Here is a 14,880-nt window from a genome sequence, read left to right as displayed (position 1 = left end):
TGCAGGTGAAAATGTTCATGTATTCTAATTTTTTTTTTTTTGTTGTGCTTGCATTTGTCATAATGTGTTCTTATTATCAAGCAGTATTAAAGAATCTGGCTTTAAAAGTCCATACAGTTGAAAACAAATTATGAAAAGGAATATCAAAGCAGAAAAATGTCTATAATTTACAACTCTTTTTGTGGTTGCGATATTATCAAAGAACATACATTTAATAAAATTTATTTTTGATTTGAGTTTTTTTTCTCACAAATGTACATGTACAATATTCGTTACACATAGTATTTAAAGCTTTCATTTAAACACATATTAAGCTTACTTTGCCTGGTAAACACATATTAAGCTTACTCTGCCTGGTAAAGCTTGGTCCAAATATACCATATTATTGTTCTGACTCTCTGAATCTACCTCTCTCTTTTTCTATAGGTCTGTCACCTCATCATCCGATTGTGCTTGATACCCAGCATTCTCATGAGCTGCCCTCTTTGATTTCCTATGCTTCCTCTTTGCCTTCTTCCTCTTCTTCTTGTCCTCACCCTCCTCCTCTGTTCTTGCCTCCGAAGTCCTCAGGGGAGGTAGTGAGTGACCCTTGTCTACGTGACGCCTAGCAGACGATTCCTCAAGGTCACCATTTGACTTTGGTTCATCCATCTTTATTGCGGAATCAGTGTCACTCACTTTAGAGGATGGCAGCTTACTCGCACCAGCATCAACATTACCATACAGCTGGGATTTCCTAAAGAAGTTAAAAACACATAATTAATTGTCTTTAATATGAAAATAGATATTTTTTTAAAATCACAAAAAAAGAAGAAAAAAAATAGATAAAGAAATGGTGCTATTTATTTAAATTTCACTTCACAATCGTTTCAATCTAAAGAAAAACAATTTATCATGAGAATATCTGTAAATGGGTCTGAAATTTGTAATTTGTTGTTTTCATTCCAGGGCTATATTTATCAAATGTATTTTGCTTCCAATAAATTCAGCAGTGACATGTACTTTTGTAGTTTCCAAATAATGTACTACATTGTTAATTAAAGTCATTAGCTTCCACATATAACAATACATGATTTCAATTATCTGAGGGGAAGGGAGGAAGTGACAAAGTGCAAATCCAGAAATCGTTTGGCAAATGAAGGCATGAACTTAATGGAGGTATTCATTAATCATTAATATCAAAAGAGGAGTATTAAAGGAGTGCACACAGAGGTAAAATGCCACGTCCCCTGAACCATGAATAAGCACTGAAATAGGTATAGTTTTTCTAAATAAAACAGTTTAAAATTGTACATATTCAAAAGTACTGTTACTGCATAAATAGCCTAGACAGGACCCGAGGAAACCCGACTACTGCATGAACACCTGAGACTTGATCATTTCAGAAGATTATTAATTTAAAATCTTGTACCTATAATTTTCTGAATATTTCATATCATCCTCTCATTTCTTACTTTCTTTATAATTAAAGCTCCTAAATTTTTTCTAATTTTAAATCTGATGTAAATTCTTGATATATTATCATTAATTATAATAACAATGATGATAATGAAACTTAATTCTAGATACATAATATATATATAGATCCTTTGTGAAGTTGGTGGTAGATATTAATGTCCAGACTGATCTCATAGACAGAGGCTAGTACTGTAAATGTACTGAATCATTTGACGCACTCAAATTCTAGCGTGAAACCAAATAAAAACAGATTAGCAGAATGATGAATTTAAAGGCACCAATAATAATCGCCATAGAAATCAATGTAGATAATTAACTACAGCTTGAGCAATTATAATTTAGCAGAATGCGTCCTACGCATAAAATGCTAAAATACGATTACCACTAAAATATGTACATTTTCTAGAGAAAGACATTTTGAGATTTTGGTTAAATTCAATATAATTTTGAGAGCTTTCATTTGTCAAGAGCGAAATCAACAGTTGAAGCAATGGACAACATACCACAGTAGAACTTAATGATGCATGAAGTTAGGCAGCCAAACGTTCAGCGATATAACTTTTCTCTTAATGATGATTTTTGATTTCAAGCAATAGTAAAAAAAAAAAAAAGGACATATTTCCTAATGTTCTTGCATTTTTTTGTTCAACTGGCGACAGAATCTGTACAACAGGAAATAGCTGTTGGTACTTAACATTCTTTGTTTTCTGTGATAAGGGTAATCAGAAAAGCACAGGTAATAATAAAACATGTGCCTCTTCCAAAGACTAATAGTGTCCATCATATATGAGGCTTGCTGAGGTTCTGACCCCAAATTCTATACCCGAGGGTAGAATTTCCCTATCTCACATTCTCACACCTTTTTTTGTGAAATGCACGGGGAAATGATCCAACATGGCGAAACCATATCAAAACTTTTTTCTCGATGACTGACAATAAAACCAATTACATATTTAGAAAGATGCAAAAAAAGATAACAACAAATATAGTTGGGTGAATGATATTATTTTTCTCTTACACAGTTTACCCTTATATATATCTAATATTGGCATTACATCAATGCAAGGAAATATTGACGTGACATGATTGAATTGTCAACGTGACATCATGGTATTGTCGAGAACGTGAAAAGAGCACATGTAGCTTGTCTTTTCCCTAGGGTGAGATAAGAAAATCTCACCCCTGTAAAACTGCGGATATCCTTGTCGTGGGTAAGAGAAAAAGATATCCCAACCCTTGTGTAAGATTTTGGTTGGCCAGCACTCGACAAGTGACGTATAATTATAAGCATTCAGACTTGAATCTAGAAAGCATACATACATGTGTAAAACATCATAGGATTTTATTTAAAAGCTGCTTCTAGATTGGCTGATATTTCTGATTATTGATTTTATAGTGTCAATTTATGGTTTGTATCAAATTTAACTGAACTCACAAAGCTATTGCAACTTCAAAGCATAAAGTCTTCTGAAATTGATGAATCACAGTCACAAAAATGCAGAAAAAAATGTTAAAAATTGTTTATAAAAAATAGTTTTCTTCGAAAGTAAGTATTTTTTGCTGAAAATTACATCTTCATAAAGCTGCATTTTAACCGAAATTATTCTATGCAATTATTTTGTTCAAAAATAGTAAAAGAATAATTGCAAGACTATGAATAAAAGAAGGATTGCTTGGTTAGATAAAGATTTCTTTTTAAATATTTGCAGACTGTTGTAAGAGAATATTTCAGTCAAATGTGTAAATAATTTCTCAGTAAAAAAATTAAATTTAAGACCACATATTTTGTTATTTTGTTGAATTATGATAAATTAATGTATTTTATTTAATATTTCATTGAATTTTTGTGACTATTGATTGTGTCTTAATTGTCACTACAGATAGGTGCCCTTGATGGACAGGTGCAAGAGGTGCTACAACTACAGGGCTAAACAGTTTGTACTTTTATCAACATTCCTATATTAACTTAATTCCTTTCCTTGATTTTTTTCATAGGAAGCATTAGAGAATCTAAGGATAAAAATCTTGGTTTAGAAACCTTCCTTAAATTCTTTAATGCTTTCCTTTTGAAAATTTTAAGGTAAAGAATTTCCTTAAGGAATATTGATGAATCTCGCCCCTCATAATCCTGAAAGAAATATGCTCTCTGGAGTAAATACATTTTACCGGGCCCTTAACTTAGCAGGTAAACAGGTTCCGAAATTTAAAATTTTCCATTGGAAAATATTGAAGAATCTAAGGAAAATTTACTTAAAAAGATTTTTCCGTAAATTCTTAAATTTCTTAAATAAAGAATTTCCATAAGTTAAGGTTACATGGTTAAAACTGAGGCCAGTAGGAAACGTCAACTAAAATAACAAGGGTATAATCTTTTGGATAAAATCATTCCTGTCATGTCAAGTTTTGGAGGATTGAACCTCCAGTTTATTTTAGCAAATATATTAGTTTCCAGTGCACAATCTTTAAAACTGAAGATGTTTGAATGTAGAGCTGATTATTTCCACTGGAAGTTTTACCCATAAATTTGAGTAAATTGCAGTCAACAACACAATATTTACACATCAGAAATTATCAGATCTAATCAAATATTGACAGGTACTGAGAACAGAAAAGAAATATAAATCTGCTTTGTCACCAGATTCTTATGGTAAAGGGGAACAAAGTGTTTGCCTTGAAAATGATCCTTGTTTGTAAAATTAAGCATGTTTTTTATACTAGTTTTATCAATTGATTAAGGTAACGTAAAATTGGCAATTCTGATGATGCAATATTGTCATTATAATTAACATATCTACTACATATGCCATTGATTTAAAAAATCATTGAAATTGTCTTCTTTTAATTTCATCTATTGACATTTTAATTAAGTGAATTTTCTAAAATTCTAATATACTGTCAAAATTCATGTATTTTAACTGAGTGTAATTTAATTACGCACTCTAAAATCACTTTTGAATACCCGGAAAACAGAAAAGAATAATCAGAATTAAATTTCATTTGTACAATTTAATTGCATATTTGTCTGGAAAAAGGAAAATTTAAAAGAAACACATTTTGAAATTGATGGCATACATATATAAATACATGCATTATATGTCAATGAAAGAGGTTTTCTGGTAAGCAAGTAGGCATATTGCCTCAGAGCATTGAAAGGAACTAAGTTTTGCATTATTACCGACTCCTTCTCTCACGTCTGTGCTTTCGAGCACCTGACTCTCTGTAATTTAATATAAATACAAAATTCTAATTCAGAACAAACAAGCATATTTATAAATATTGTCCCTTACATGGCTCGTCGACTTTTGCTAAAAATAGAAACAGTGACCCTGACCTTGACCCAAATCTCCCTGACATTCAAGCAAGTTTGAGTTAGTCCGTTATTACTGTGTTAAGGTTGAAAAAAAAACCCTTCAGGGATAAGTCACTAAAGAGTTGACAAACTTTGGCACTATTTTAGATAACTTACAAGATGGAGGGAGAGGAAACCAAATGCCCCCCCCCCCCCCCCCCCCCCCTCCCCCCACCTTAATTTCAACAGTAGGGGGAGTAGTAACCGGAAGTATACTTATAGGGAATACATTATATATATAATGGTACATGCCAATGTTAAATGAGTGAGTAAAACAAACAGTTCAAGGGAGATGTAAATTTATTGTACCTACTGTAAGTGCAGGGTAAATAATCACAAGAATGCTCCATCATAATTTTCCAAAACTGCTCTTGGGTGACAATCACACAGTTGAATGCAAAATTCAATCACAATTCAAATGTTCAGGGGAGACAATCACACAGTAGATTGTGAAATTCAATAACAATTCAAATGTTCAGGGGAGACAATCACACAGCAGATTGTGAAATTCAGTCAAAAAGTCAGGTTTGATAAGAAATTTTGATAATTAAAGGGGGACAATCAATGGACTGAAATCATGAGTGATGCAAACTGGTTTAATTAAGATCACATGCATGGGGATACACTGATTAAATTAATACATCTAAATGCTTTAAATCATGAAAGGGTAAAATTAGTAAATTTCACAAGAAATAATGTGATGTCCATCGTCATGCAGACACACAAAAACTAGCTGTACACAAAATATGTGAGAATAAACAACAAAATAAAGACAATTAAGTTAAATTTGCTACATTCTATAATTTGTTCAATGATTATATTGAACTGTGATAATCAAAGCATTCAATACAGATGTGTTCAATGATGAACTCTAAATTATGAAAACGAAAATGGTATTTATGATTTATGATTATAGTCTTTTTTTGAAATGACTCAAAGATGATTTCAACTGCTGTCAGTGAAATTGACATGTTATAAGAAATTGACATCAAACACTAATTAAGAAAAGGACATGTAACTGCTTTATTATGTTATCACTATCAAGGCTGAAAAAGATTTCAAATTGTAAGGCTTTTTAATATTAACAGAGATTTCAAATTGTAGAGTTTTTTAAAAACAGCAATTGTGACCAGACAAATACTGTAAACTAAGAAAATCAAGCCATACAAATAAAACATGAAAATAATTCATAATATAAAATTTGGCTTTTGACAGAATGAATTTTAAAGTATTGTGTTTAACCGTGACATTTATATACCTCTCTGCTTGCACACTCCTGTATGCAGCGTTTAGACATTTTTGACAGCTAAAGAACGAAAGAAATTAATATGTACATTATTCTAAATTTGTATGCAGTTACATCACAATTTCCTATGATGAAATTCCCTTGAATAAGATTTCCCCCTTAATCCCAATAATGTGTTCCTATGGAAATTTTTCTGTTAAAGAATCTCCATAATTAAGTATCACCCGTAAGGAATGGTAACGAAATCGGGGCCAGATTTGTTATACTTGTGACAGACATGTATTTTTGAGAGACCAGCTATAATTCGTATGAATTCTTTCAAAATAGGCCATTGATAAAATTTTGTTTAGATTTTGAATGTGTTATAGTTAGTATGCATATATTTACAGTAATACAATGTAGGTCAGGGGTCAGGTGGTTTCATTGAAATTCCTCAACTTAAGGCAATTCCTAAACTCGAACATTAACATATGAAAAAATTACAAAATTTAAGTAATGTTCCTTAACTACGTTTTTTACCTTAAATTTTGTAATGCTTTCCTATGGAAAATTTGAAGTTAAGGAATTTTCTTAGATATGGAACATTGATGAAACCAGAGCCTCAGATTCTCATTTTTAATCAAATTAATACAAAGGACTAGAACTTCCTGAACTGACATATACATTGTATATTCAGATGCTATCGGTTACAAACAAATGATTTGATTAGATAGTGAGATAGGACAATATGATACCATGGAAACACGTGAGGAATCGCTTACCTAGCAGGAGTTACAGTTCTTGACTTTCTAAAACAATACATTAACTCTTTTATACACATAACACCAATTATGTCTAGTGCATACACAGAGACATGGCATAACTTTTATTATAAAAAAAATCATACAGGCAGGGGGAAGGGAATTCAATTTATACCAAGTTCCTATGAGTACACAAACTTCTGGTTTAGTTTCAATTTAAGTTCTTGAAAATAGAAACGTTATGATTATACTTTTTGTTGTTGAATCACATTATTGCAAAATAATTAATTTTTCTTTGTTTTCATGGTAAATACTCAAATGTGATTGGTCGAAAAATTCTTTTCATTCTTCTATGAAAGAAATTCCGAGATATAAATTTTGTTTGCAAACTTCTGTAAGAATCCGCTACGTGGATTCATACAGTTTGCAAACAAAATTTGTTTCATATCCCGATGAAACTAAAAAAAAATGACATCAATGCTTAAATGAATATTTCTTTTTAAAGTCTTCTTATTAGGCATTTGATGATAATATATCAGTTATGAAATCTCCTGTAGAAATATATAGAAACAGGTTTTAGTTACTTTTCTGGATTTTTTTTGTATATGCTATCATTTCATTCACTATTTCACATTCTGTACAATGTATAACAGAACATTTGATAATTAAACAAAATTCATATTTGTTCTTGCTTATATATTCATAATGTAATTTGTAAAATTTAATATATTTATGTTAAGTACTGTACATTAACAAACAAAATAATAAACTTTACTCTTGAAAATATAAAATTTGATCATATAATCATTTTGTTTTATATATAGAATTTGATTTACAATTAAAAACTAAAAAAATTGTGAAAACTTTTTTTTCAGTAAAATTTGAACATTTCATTGTTTAAAATCCTTACAGACTTTAATACTTGTTACAGTTTTTGGAAACGAGGAAATCACTAGGAATTTTGTCCAGTTACGTTTCAGATAAGATGTAACATTATGATATACCGTAATTAATGAAAAAGACAAAAAATAAAAAAAATTTCAACTTCCGTATGAATTCAAAATCTGTTTGCTAACTGAATTGAAACTTGATCCTAACAATATGGCTGAGCTTTCAAACAATGTTTTATCAGGCCTTGACTATTATATAAGACCTAGAACAAATAAAAATCTTGTCAGAAGGAATTCAAGATGTCATATAGTGCATGATGTGTCTGAATTTTTATGGTGTGCATTTCACAGCAGGCCCGGATACTCACGTTTTTTTATAGTCATATGCTCTACAAAAAATGTTTACTTTAACTATCATGGTATAGATCTCAGTCATTATAAACTATCTGTAAATAAGGAACTTCCATGTCTGCATCCTTAATGATCATGCTATTATAATTTCGGTATGGTGAGCATTATATAATAAACCTTCACTTTATCTCATTGCATGCACCCCTGGAATATGTTGAAATAACAAAATTGAAGGCTTAGTCGCTGCCATCTTAATGTGAATTAAACAAACCGTAAAATTTGTTAAAATCTTGTTTTTTGTGTTCTTGCCTTAAACCTGATTAAATTGCCCCTTAATTCTCTGTAATCTTCAAAGGAATTAAATCAGCTTATTGATTGGCCAAGTATTTTTCTCTGACACCAATCTAATAGCTAGTTGTGTGCTTTTGATTTTATCATGATATATGGTACAGAGAGTAAAAAGTGACAAAAACTTGAAAAAAAAAAAAAAAAAAGTTTCAAGTGTTGTATATTTGCAGATCAGATCAAGATTTCTAATCAATTTAGAAATTAAAAAAAAGTCACCCAGAATATTTTATTTGACCATATATAAACAAGAGATCCCAGAGGAATATTGGCACCTGTAGTACCATTGAATGCATACATATCAGTCAAATGATAAGACTGATCTTTTCTCTTCTTTTCCCTTCTTTCACTCTTCTTTCAAAACATTTAATAACTTTGTATAACAAGATATAACAGAAGCAACATGCAATTGTCAAAATCCAAGATGGCCGCCTGTCTGCCATGTTGTTTTCTGATTGGTCCCAAAATGCAATATGCACAACTAGGTACCAAGGGGAACTTAATTACATAAGAAATTTGAGAAAGATGCCTTCAGAACCTTCTGAGAAATAGCAATAACAAGAATTATTTACGGAAGGACAGATGGACGGATGGACCACGGACAACGGACACAGGGCAATTTGAATAGTCGTCCATCTGATGATAGTGGGCTAAAAATACTGGGAAATTTCTAAGGCTTATATTCAAAAGAAATAAGATGAATGGTGGGTGAGATTCAAAATAATTATTCACAGTTGCATTGGTAGGTTTTGTATTTTTAATTGTCATGTCAGCAGATGAGATGAAGGATTCTAATATTGTTGATTAAATGAAGTCTCACAGTTTGGTTAAAGGACTGTAATTTCTAACAATAAGGCAATTTTAGTTATGTTACATTAATTGATACTTTCCAACACAATTAGAGGACTACAATGTCAAAAAACCCAAGTAGGTAAAATAAAGGCAAACAATTATAAATAAGAATGTTTTTACTTACAATTTTTCAGGTACAGGGATGGGGCCGGTCTCAGTCTCCAGTTTGTAACCCTCGCTTTCTCCACTCTTGCCTCCCTCCTCTTCCTTCTTCTTGTTCTTCTTGGCCTTCTTGTCTTCAATTTTCTTCATCATCTTTTCATTGTGTTCACGCCTCTTGCTGGATAAAGATAATATGGGATTCACTGTAACAGTACTGCATAAGTATTGGGTAATTTAGATTATAAATAGATTAGATTAAATTAGTTAGATTAGATCAAATTTATTTCACATGCGAGATGGAAATCCTCTAAGCTTATACCAGAGACTCTCACACATATATGGTTCAAGTGATTTATGATTGATTTTGTTAAACATCACATTTCCAGCCAGGGTCATTTAAGGATGTGCCAGGTTTTGGTGGTTGAGGAAAGCTGGAGTATGCAGATAAAAAAAGGCAAACTGGCCTCATATACAGTCAGTACCAATTAAGTAACTGCCCCACTTTGGTTTTGAACTCGCGAGGTGGAGGGTTAGTGATAAAGTGTTGGGACACCTTAACCATCATAGCCTCTATGGTTACAGATTATTGAATGTTAGCTCTGTATATATGAAGTGTCGTAAAATATTATTTCTCGGTTTTCCAACTACCAGGTATTCATCAAGTTTGTTTTTGAAACTATTAACACTTTTCACTGATCATACTTCATCCTCAGGGAGACTAGTTCCAATTGTACTCCATTATTGTAGAGAGACAACATATATTCTATATATTGGCTATATTGTATAATTACTGAAACTAATATTGGAACAAATTCATTATTCAAGGAGTTAAGAAAAATATCCAGATTGTATAGAGTCTAATTAGCTGAACAATAATACACTGTAATGATTTGAAGTTTATATTTCATCTATCTCTTAAAATAACATATACCACAGTAGCCATCCCAAAGAGCTTCACAAAAAAAATATCTGTGGTTATCATTGCTTTGACCCCTTATAAGCCGTATCATCTGATCTGCCTCGGAATTTTGAAGCATACAGGTGGGTGGAGCCTAAGCATTTATTTGGAGCTAGAAATTGTACAGAACATTTCCTACAGCTGAGTCAACAGGGACAACAAAGAACGTATATAATAAAGCATCTTTTGTGTAGATATAATTAACATATGGTCAGTGATCAGTGCTAGGACTCCAACTAGTGACCCTTTGATCCCCAGCCAATTGAGCACCCAACCACTAGACCACTGTATACATATGCCTCATTATAATGTGTTTAACATAGAGAACTGAGGCATGATGTCTCCCAGAGAAACCTATCACATGTAAAAGCTTAAAACTTATAATCTAAATTTGGTTGTAATAGGCTTTTTTTCATAGGTCTATTTATTCTTTTTATCAAGTGACTGGCCATGATAGTAATTAGATTGATTGTTTTTTTACAAGGAAAGACTGATTAATTCAATTACTAGCTTAAACTCTCCTGTACAATCCCTAACTGTTAAAGTTTCACTGAGATTGGAAACTATTAACATCTTAACAAAACTTACTTCCAGTAATGAAGGAAAAGTGCGATGACAATGACAATGATAAGAACAATAAAAGCAACGATGGTGATGATAATGTTTTCATTGGTTGCTGTTGGAACACCGAAGTACGTCTCGTCAGCCCAGGTGATGTAGTATCCAATCGAATCGTAGACATCTGTCCTCACATTTTCAACGATTTCTGAAATTAAAAATCTCTATTACAACTGATACAATTATGAATAAATTCAATTATTATCAAATAATGTTGACAGAAAATAACATTTCAATCAAGGTGAACTAGAAAAAAATTTAAACAATCAATCATAACGACAAATACTAAATATCCTGTGTGTTAGAGTCATATTAGATGCTCTTGTTATCTCTAGAATTTATAACGAAGAATATTTTCATGTACAGTATTTAGAATGTATCCTGCAGTAAACCCAAAATTTAACCTCAAACTCAGTGTCTCAAAGTCTATCGATATAGGAGTTTATCACAGGATAATGAAGTTACATTTTATGGTTATTTTACTGAACAGCAACAAATTTGGATAAGCTTATTGATTTGGCATCGCGATTGGCTTATTGCCAGATAAAGCGGGTAATAAGCTAGCTGATATAACCTGCTTTAAACCACATACATGTGTATGTATAAGGAAGCTTCAGTATAGTTTTACTGAATAACAATAAGGTATGGATCAGGGCTTATTACAGGACTATCAATTTCAATTTGTTGGTAATAAATGTACTGAACAACAATAGACAATGGGTGTACCGTACAGATTTATTTATATATTGCCAGATATGAATATAGTAACACATTTACCTACTTTACAACTGTAAATCAGGTTAATTCAATAATTTACTAAGTATATGATCATATAGGGTGGCCAGGATTATTACTAGGCAAAGGCCTAACAGATAAATAAGATTACAGCGTACCTAACATCACAGGGGCTTGGCAGTGTTCCTCTGACCCAGGATGAAAAATTAACCCTAGAGACCAACCCCTAAAACCCCTTATTATAGATAATAAAGAGAACTGTGGGTCAGACACTGGGGATGTTTTTTCGTTCTTGGTAATAGAAAGTGTCAGGCCCCTGTGCTTTTCATTTTTACTTACTGATAACAATAGCAGATGTGAGGACATAAGTGTCATTAGAAACCAAAGACGCTCCACTAGGTATGGTGATATGGAAGCTGAAAAGCATGTTCTTTTCCTCATTAACTGCGGAGTTGGCATCTTTACCAATGTTTATTTCTTTAAAGCTGTTAAAAAAAGATAAAACAAAAAATATATCATGAGATAATTTAATTATGATTATCTTAATTTAGATTAATGAAATAAAAGATTTATGATATTGCTTATATATATAGTTAAAATAATTGATACATTGTGTGATAAGTTTTTTCAACAAAATAAATGTTGTTATGATCAATAAAATTAGAAGGAAACCATTAAAATAGTTACTAGTAAATTTCAACATAATTTAGAGCTATATTAGTTTTGAATGGAGTTCTCTGATTTTTTTTTCTTCACATTTTGCCAATTTGTATATGAGATTGTGTTTGGAATATCAAAAGTAATGTCAGCTATAAAAAATTAGAGCTTGAACTATTCCTTGATATAAAAAAAATTATAGAAAAAATGTGTGTTCGAACATTTCATTGGTCAATTCAAATTGACCCAAGGTTTACTGTATCCACAATTTTGTTTCATCCAACTGAATTTTTAAGCTCACAAAAAATATTGGTTGGGTTTTTTACCATAATAGTTATGGTAGCTCTTTGCAATCACCACACAAAATTTTGATTTTGAAAACTTACGCAGTGCCGGTACAGCATGTAACAAGACCACAGGTATTGGGGTTGGCACTGCAGTAGGTGTTAGCTCCACTTGCAAGGATGGCCGCCACCTTTGTCTGCATACCATTTGTATCCCACTACAAGACACAACATGACACAATCACAATATACTTATTGCAAGTCTTATGTTAAATACATAAAGAATTAATAATTTTCCAATTTGGGAATTTAGTTTTCATATATAAAGACTTTATATAAATTCTGAATAAATATTCTAATTTTTGGAATAATATTTACAGATTAAACAAATATGTTTTGCCTAAATCAATTTGAAAAGTATCCCAATGAATACTCTTTCATTTATCCAGCATTTTTACAAAAAGTTGACCTTTTTCATGTCTGATGAAACATACATCCTTTAGTGGAAAAGATGCTACAAAATCAATAACAAAATAAAATCTTAATCCTTTTTTCAACTCTTTTAAACTATTCCTGAATGTTGAATAGATTCTACAATGTATCTTTTCAAATTTCCCCTTGATATACCAGAGAAAAACTTTGACACTATCTAGCTATCAAGTATAATATATTCTTTCTTTTCTCTTTTCTTAAAATCACATATTATCAAGTACTTGATATAAAAAGCTATTGATAACAAAAATTGAAAAAATGCGGCACATCCCATTCAAAAACTCATTCACATCCCCTAGCTATCCCCCAGTTTTCCATTTTGAACTCTGATATGCTTTCCAAACAATATCATTATCAATTCCTGTAATACAGTGTAGAATATAAAACCCAATCACACAACATTGATATAATCATACATACATCTGTCACCTGTAGTCGGTAAAATTCAAGCTCCACAGTATTTGTGCTGATGTCACCTAAAATTTAAATCAAATTAAATAATATATTTTCGTATGATATGAGGGCTCAGACTTTCTCCAATTCATTTTGGTTTCTCTCACTGCACCATTGCCTTAATAGCCATCAAATATATAGGCAGATATAGAGGGCATTTGTAGAATATATTAGACTTTACTGCCAGTAAATACTATTTTTACTTAAATGTCTTTTTTTCAATTTCAGATTGTCCTTCAAATTTTTAAAAGTAGCATTTATATATAGTATGATTGATAGGTCCAATGGGAAATTATTCATGAGGTAATTAACACTTAACTGACTTTTAAATACAATGGGGGTTATTTATGGATGGTACTGTATGTATTATACCAAACCAATTAATATCTGCAATAGCCACACGCAGGACATTTATATGTCCAAAAATCCCTAGTTTGATAAAAGAAGTTTAATGTGAGGTTATTTCAGCGTAATAAGAAAATATCAGTGCAATGTAGTCTAGACTACACAAAGCTGTATAGCCATATAATGTAGCATTATATAGTATCTAAGCGGAAAGAATGTCTGTCAAAGCTAAAAGGCTATACAAGCTACATGTATCAATATTTTAGTGTTAACAATGAATCCAAGTACTAACCCTATCATGGCTAAGGCATAACAATTGTAAAGTGTATCTGTGTGTTGTAACAAGTCCTTCTGATTAAAGAAATTATTTAAATTTGTAATATATACAATTAAATATATACATGTATATAATTTCTAAATTATTGACAAGGTTATATATTAGAAAAGACAAAAATATAACGTTGGTTCTATTGTTAAGTGTACAATTAACAGTAAAACCTACAATTATTCAATGAAATTATCTATCTAAATGTACATGTGCAACTTGTGTGATGTCCATGCATGTCTTTTGTTTAATTAAATGTACATGTGATCTGGTATATTTTAAATAATATCTATGCCAACATTTAGAAATAAATTTTACAATATGCACAGTCATGAAATGATCAAAACAAATTTACAGTACTTACTAGCCAAGTCCCCAAGGCAAAGAGTGACCATCAACGACATCGCTACAATGATGACTTTTGCGTCCATACTGATTCCAAAGGCGTAAAACTATACAAAATGATAAATAAATGGGTTATTTACCAATGCTAATTGAGTGTCTTTTCCTTCAAACTAGCAAATATAATAGTTTACCATTCTTGGCAATGAAACTTAGCCAGTCGTTGATGGGAAACTCAGTACGCGGTTTCTAAATATTTTCTTGTAGGCAGCGGCCATCAATAAACAACTTGGTTGCTGTGTGTTATCGATGTATCGGAAGGCTTCTTGACTATACCT

General features: G+C 31.4%; 1 protein-coding gene across 5 annotated transcripts; it reads right to left on the bottom strand.

Moving 5' to 3' along the window:
- LOC117316757 lies at window positions 1-14,843 on the bottom strand. Of its 5 annotated transcripts, XM_033871522.1 has the most exons (9): window positions 14,565-14,843; window positions 13,498-13,553; window positions 12,688-12,803; window positions 11,984-12,129; window positions 10,880-11,057; window positions 9,356-9,511; window positions 8,052-8,072; window positions 6,815-6,841; window positions 1-736 (listed from the first exon to the last, which is right to left on the bottom strand). In XM_033871522.1, the coding sequence occupies exons 1-9, from the start codon at window positions 14,629-14,631 to the stop codon at window positions 421-423; spliced, it is 1,083 nt and encodes a 360-aa protein (XP_033727413.1). In that variant the 5' UTR covers window positions 14,632-14,843; the 3' UTR covers window positions 1-420. The 5 variants fall into 5 exon arrangements, with proteins under 5 accessions (XP_033727413.1, XP_033727416.1, XP_033727415.1 ...); XM_033871525.1 differs by lacking the exon at window positions 6,815-6,841; XM_033871524.1 differs by lacking the exon at window positions 8,052-8,072.
- Between the last annotated feature and the right edge of the window lie 37 nt (window positions 14,844-14,880).

Source organism: Pecten maximus, chromosome 18, assembly GCF_902652985.1.
Source record: "Pecten maximus chromosome 18, xPecMax1.1, whole genome shotgun sequence".
Classification (NCBI taxonomy): domain Eukaryota; kingdom Metazoa; phylum Mollusca; class Bivalvia; order Pectinida; family Pectinidae; genus Pecten; species Pecten maximus.
Note: the sequence above shows the minus strand (reverse complement) of the source record. Positions and strands in the feature narration are given on the sequence as shown.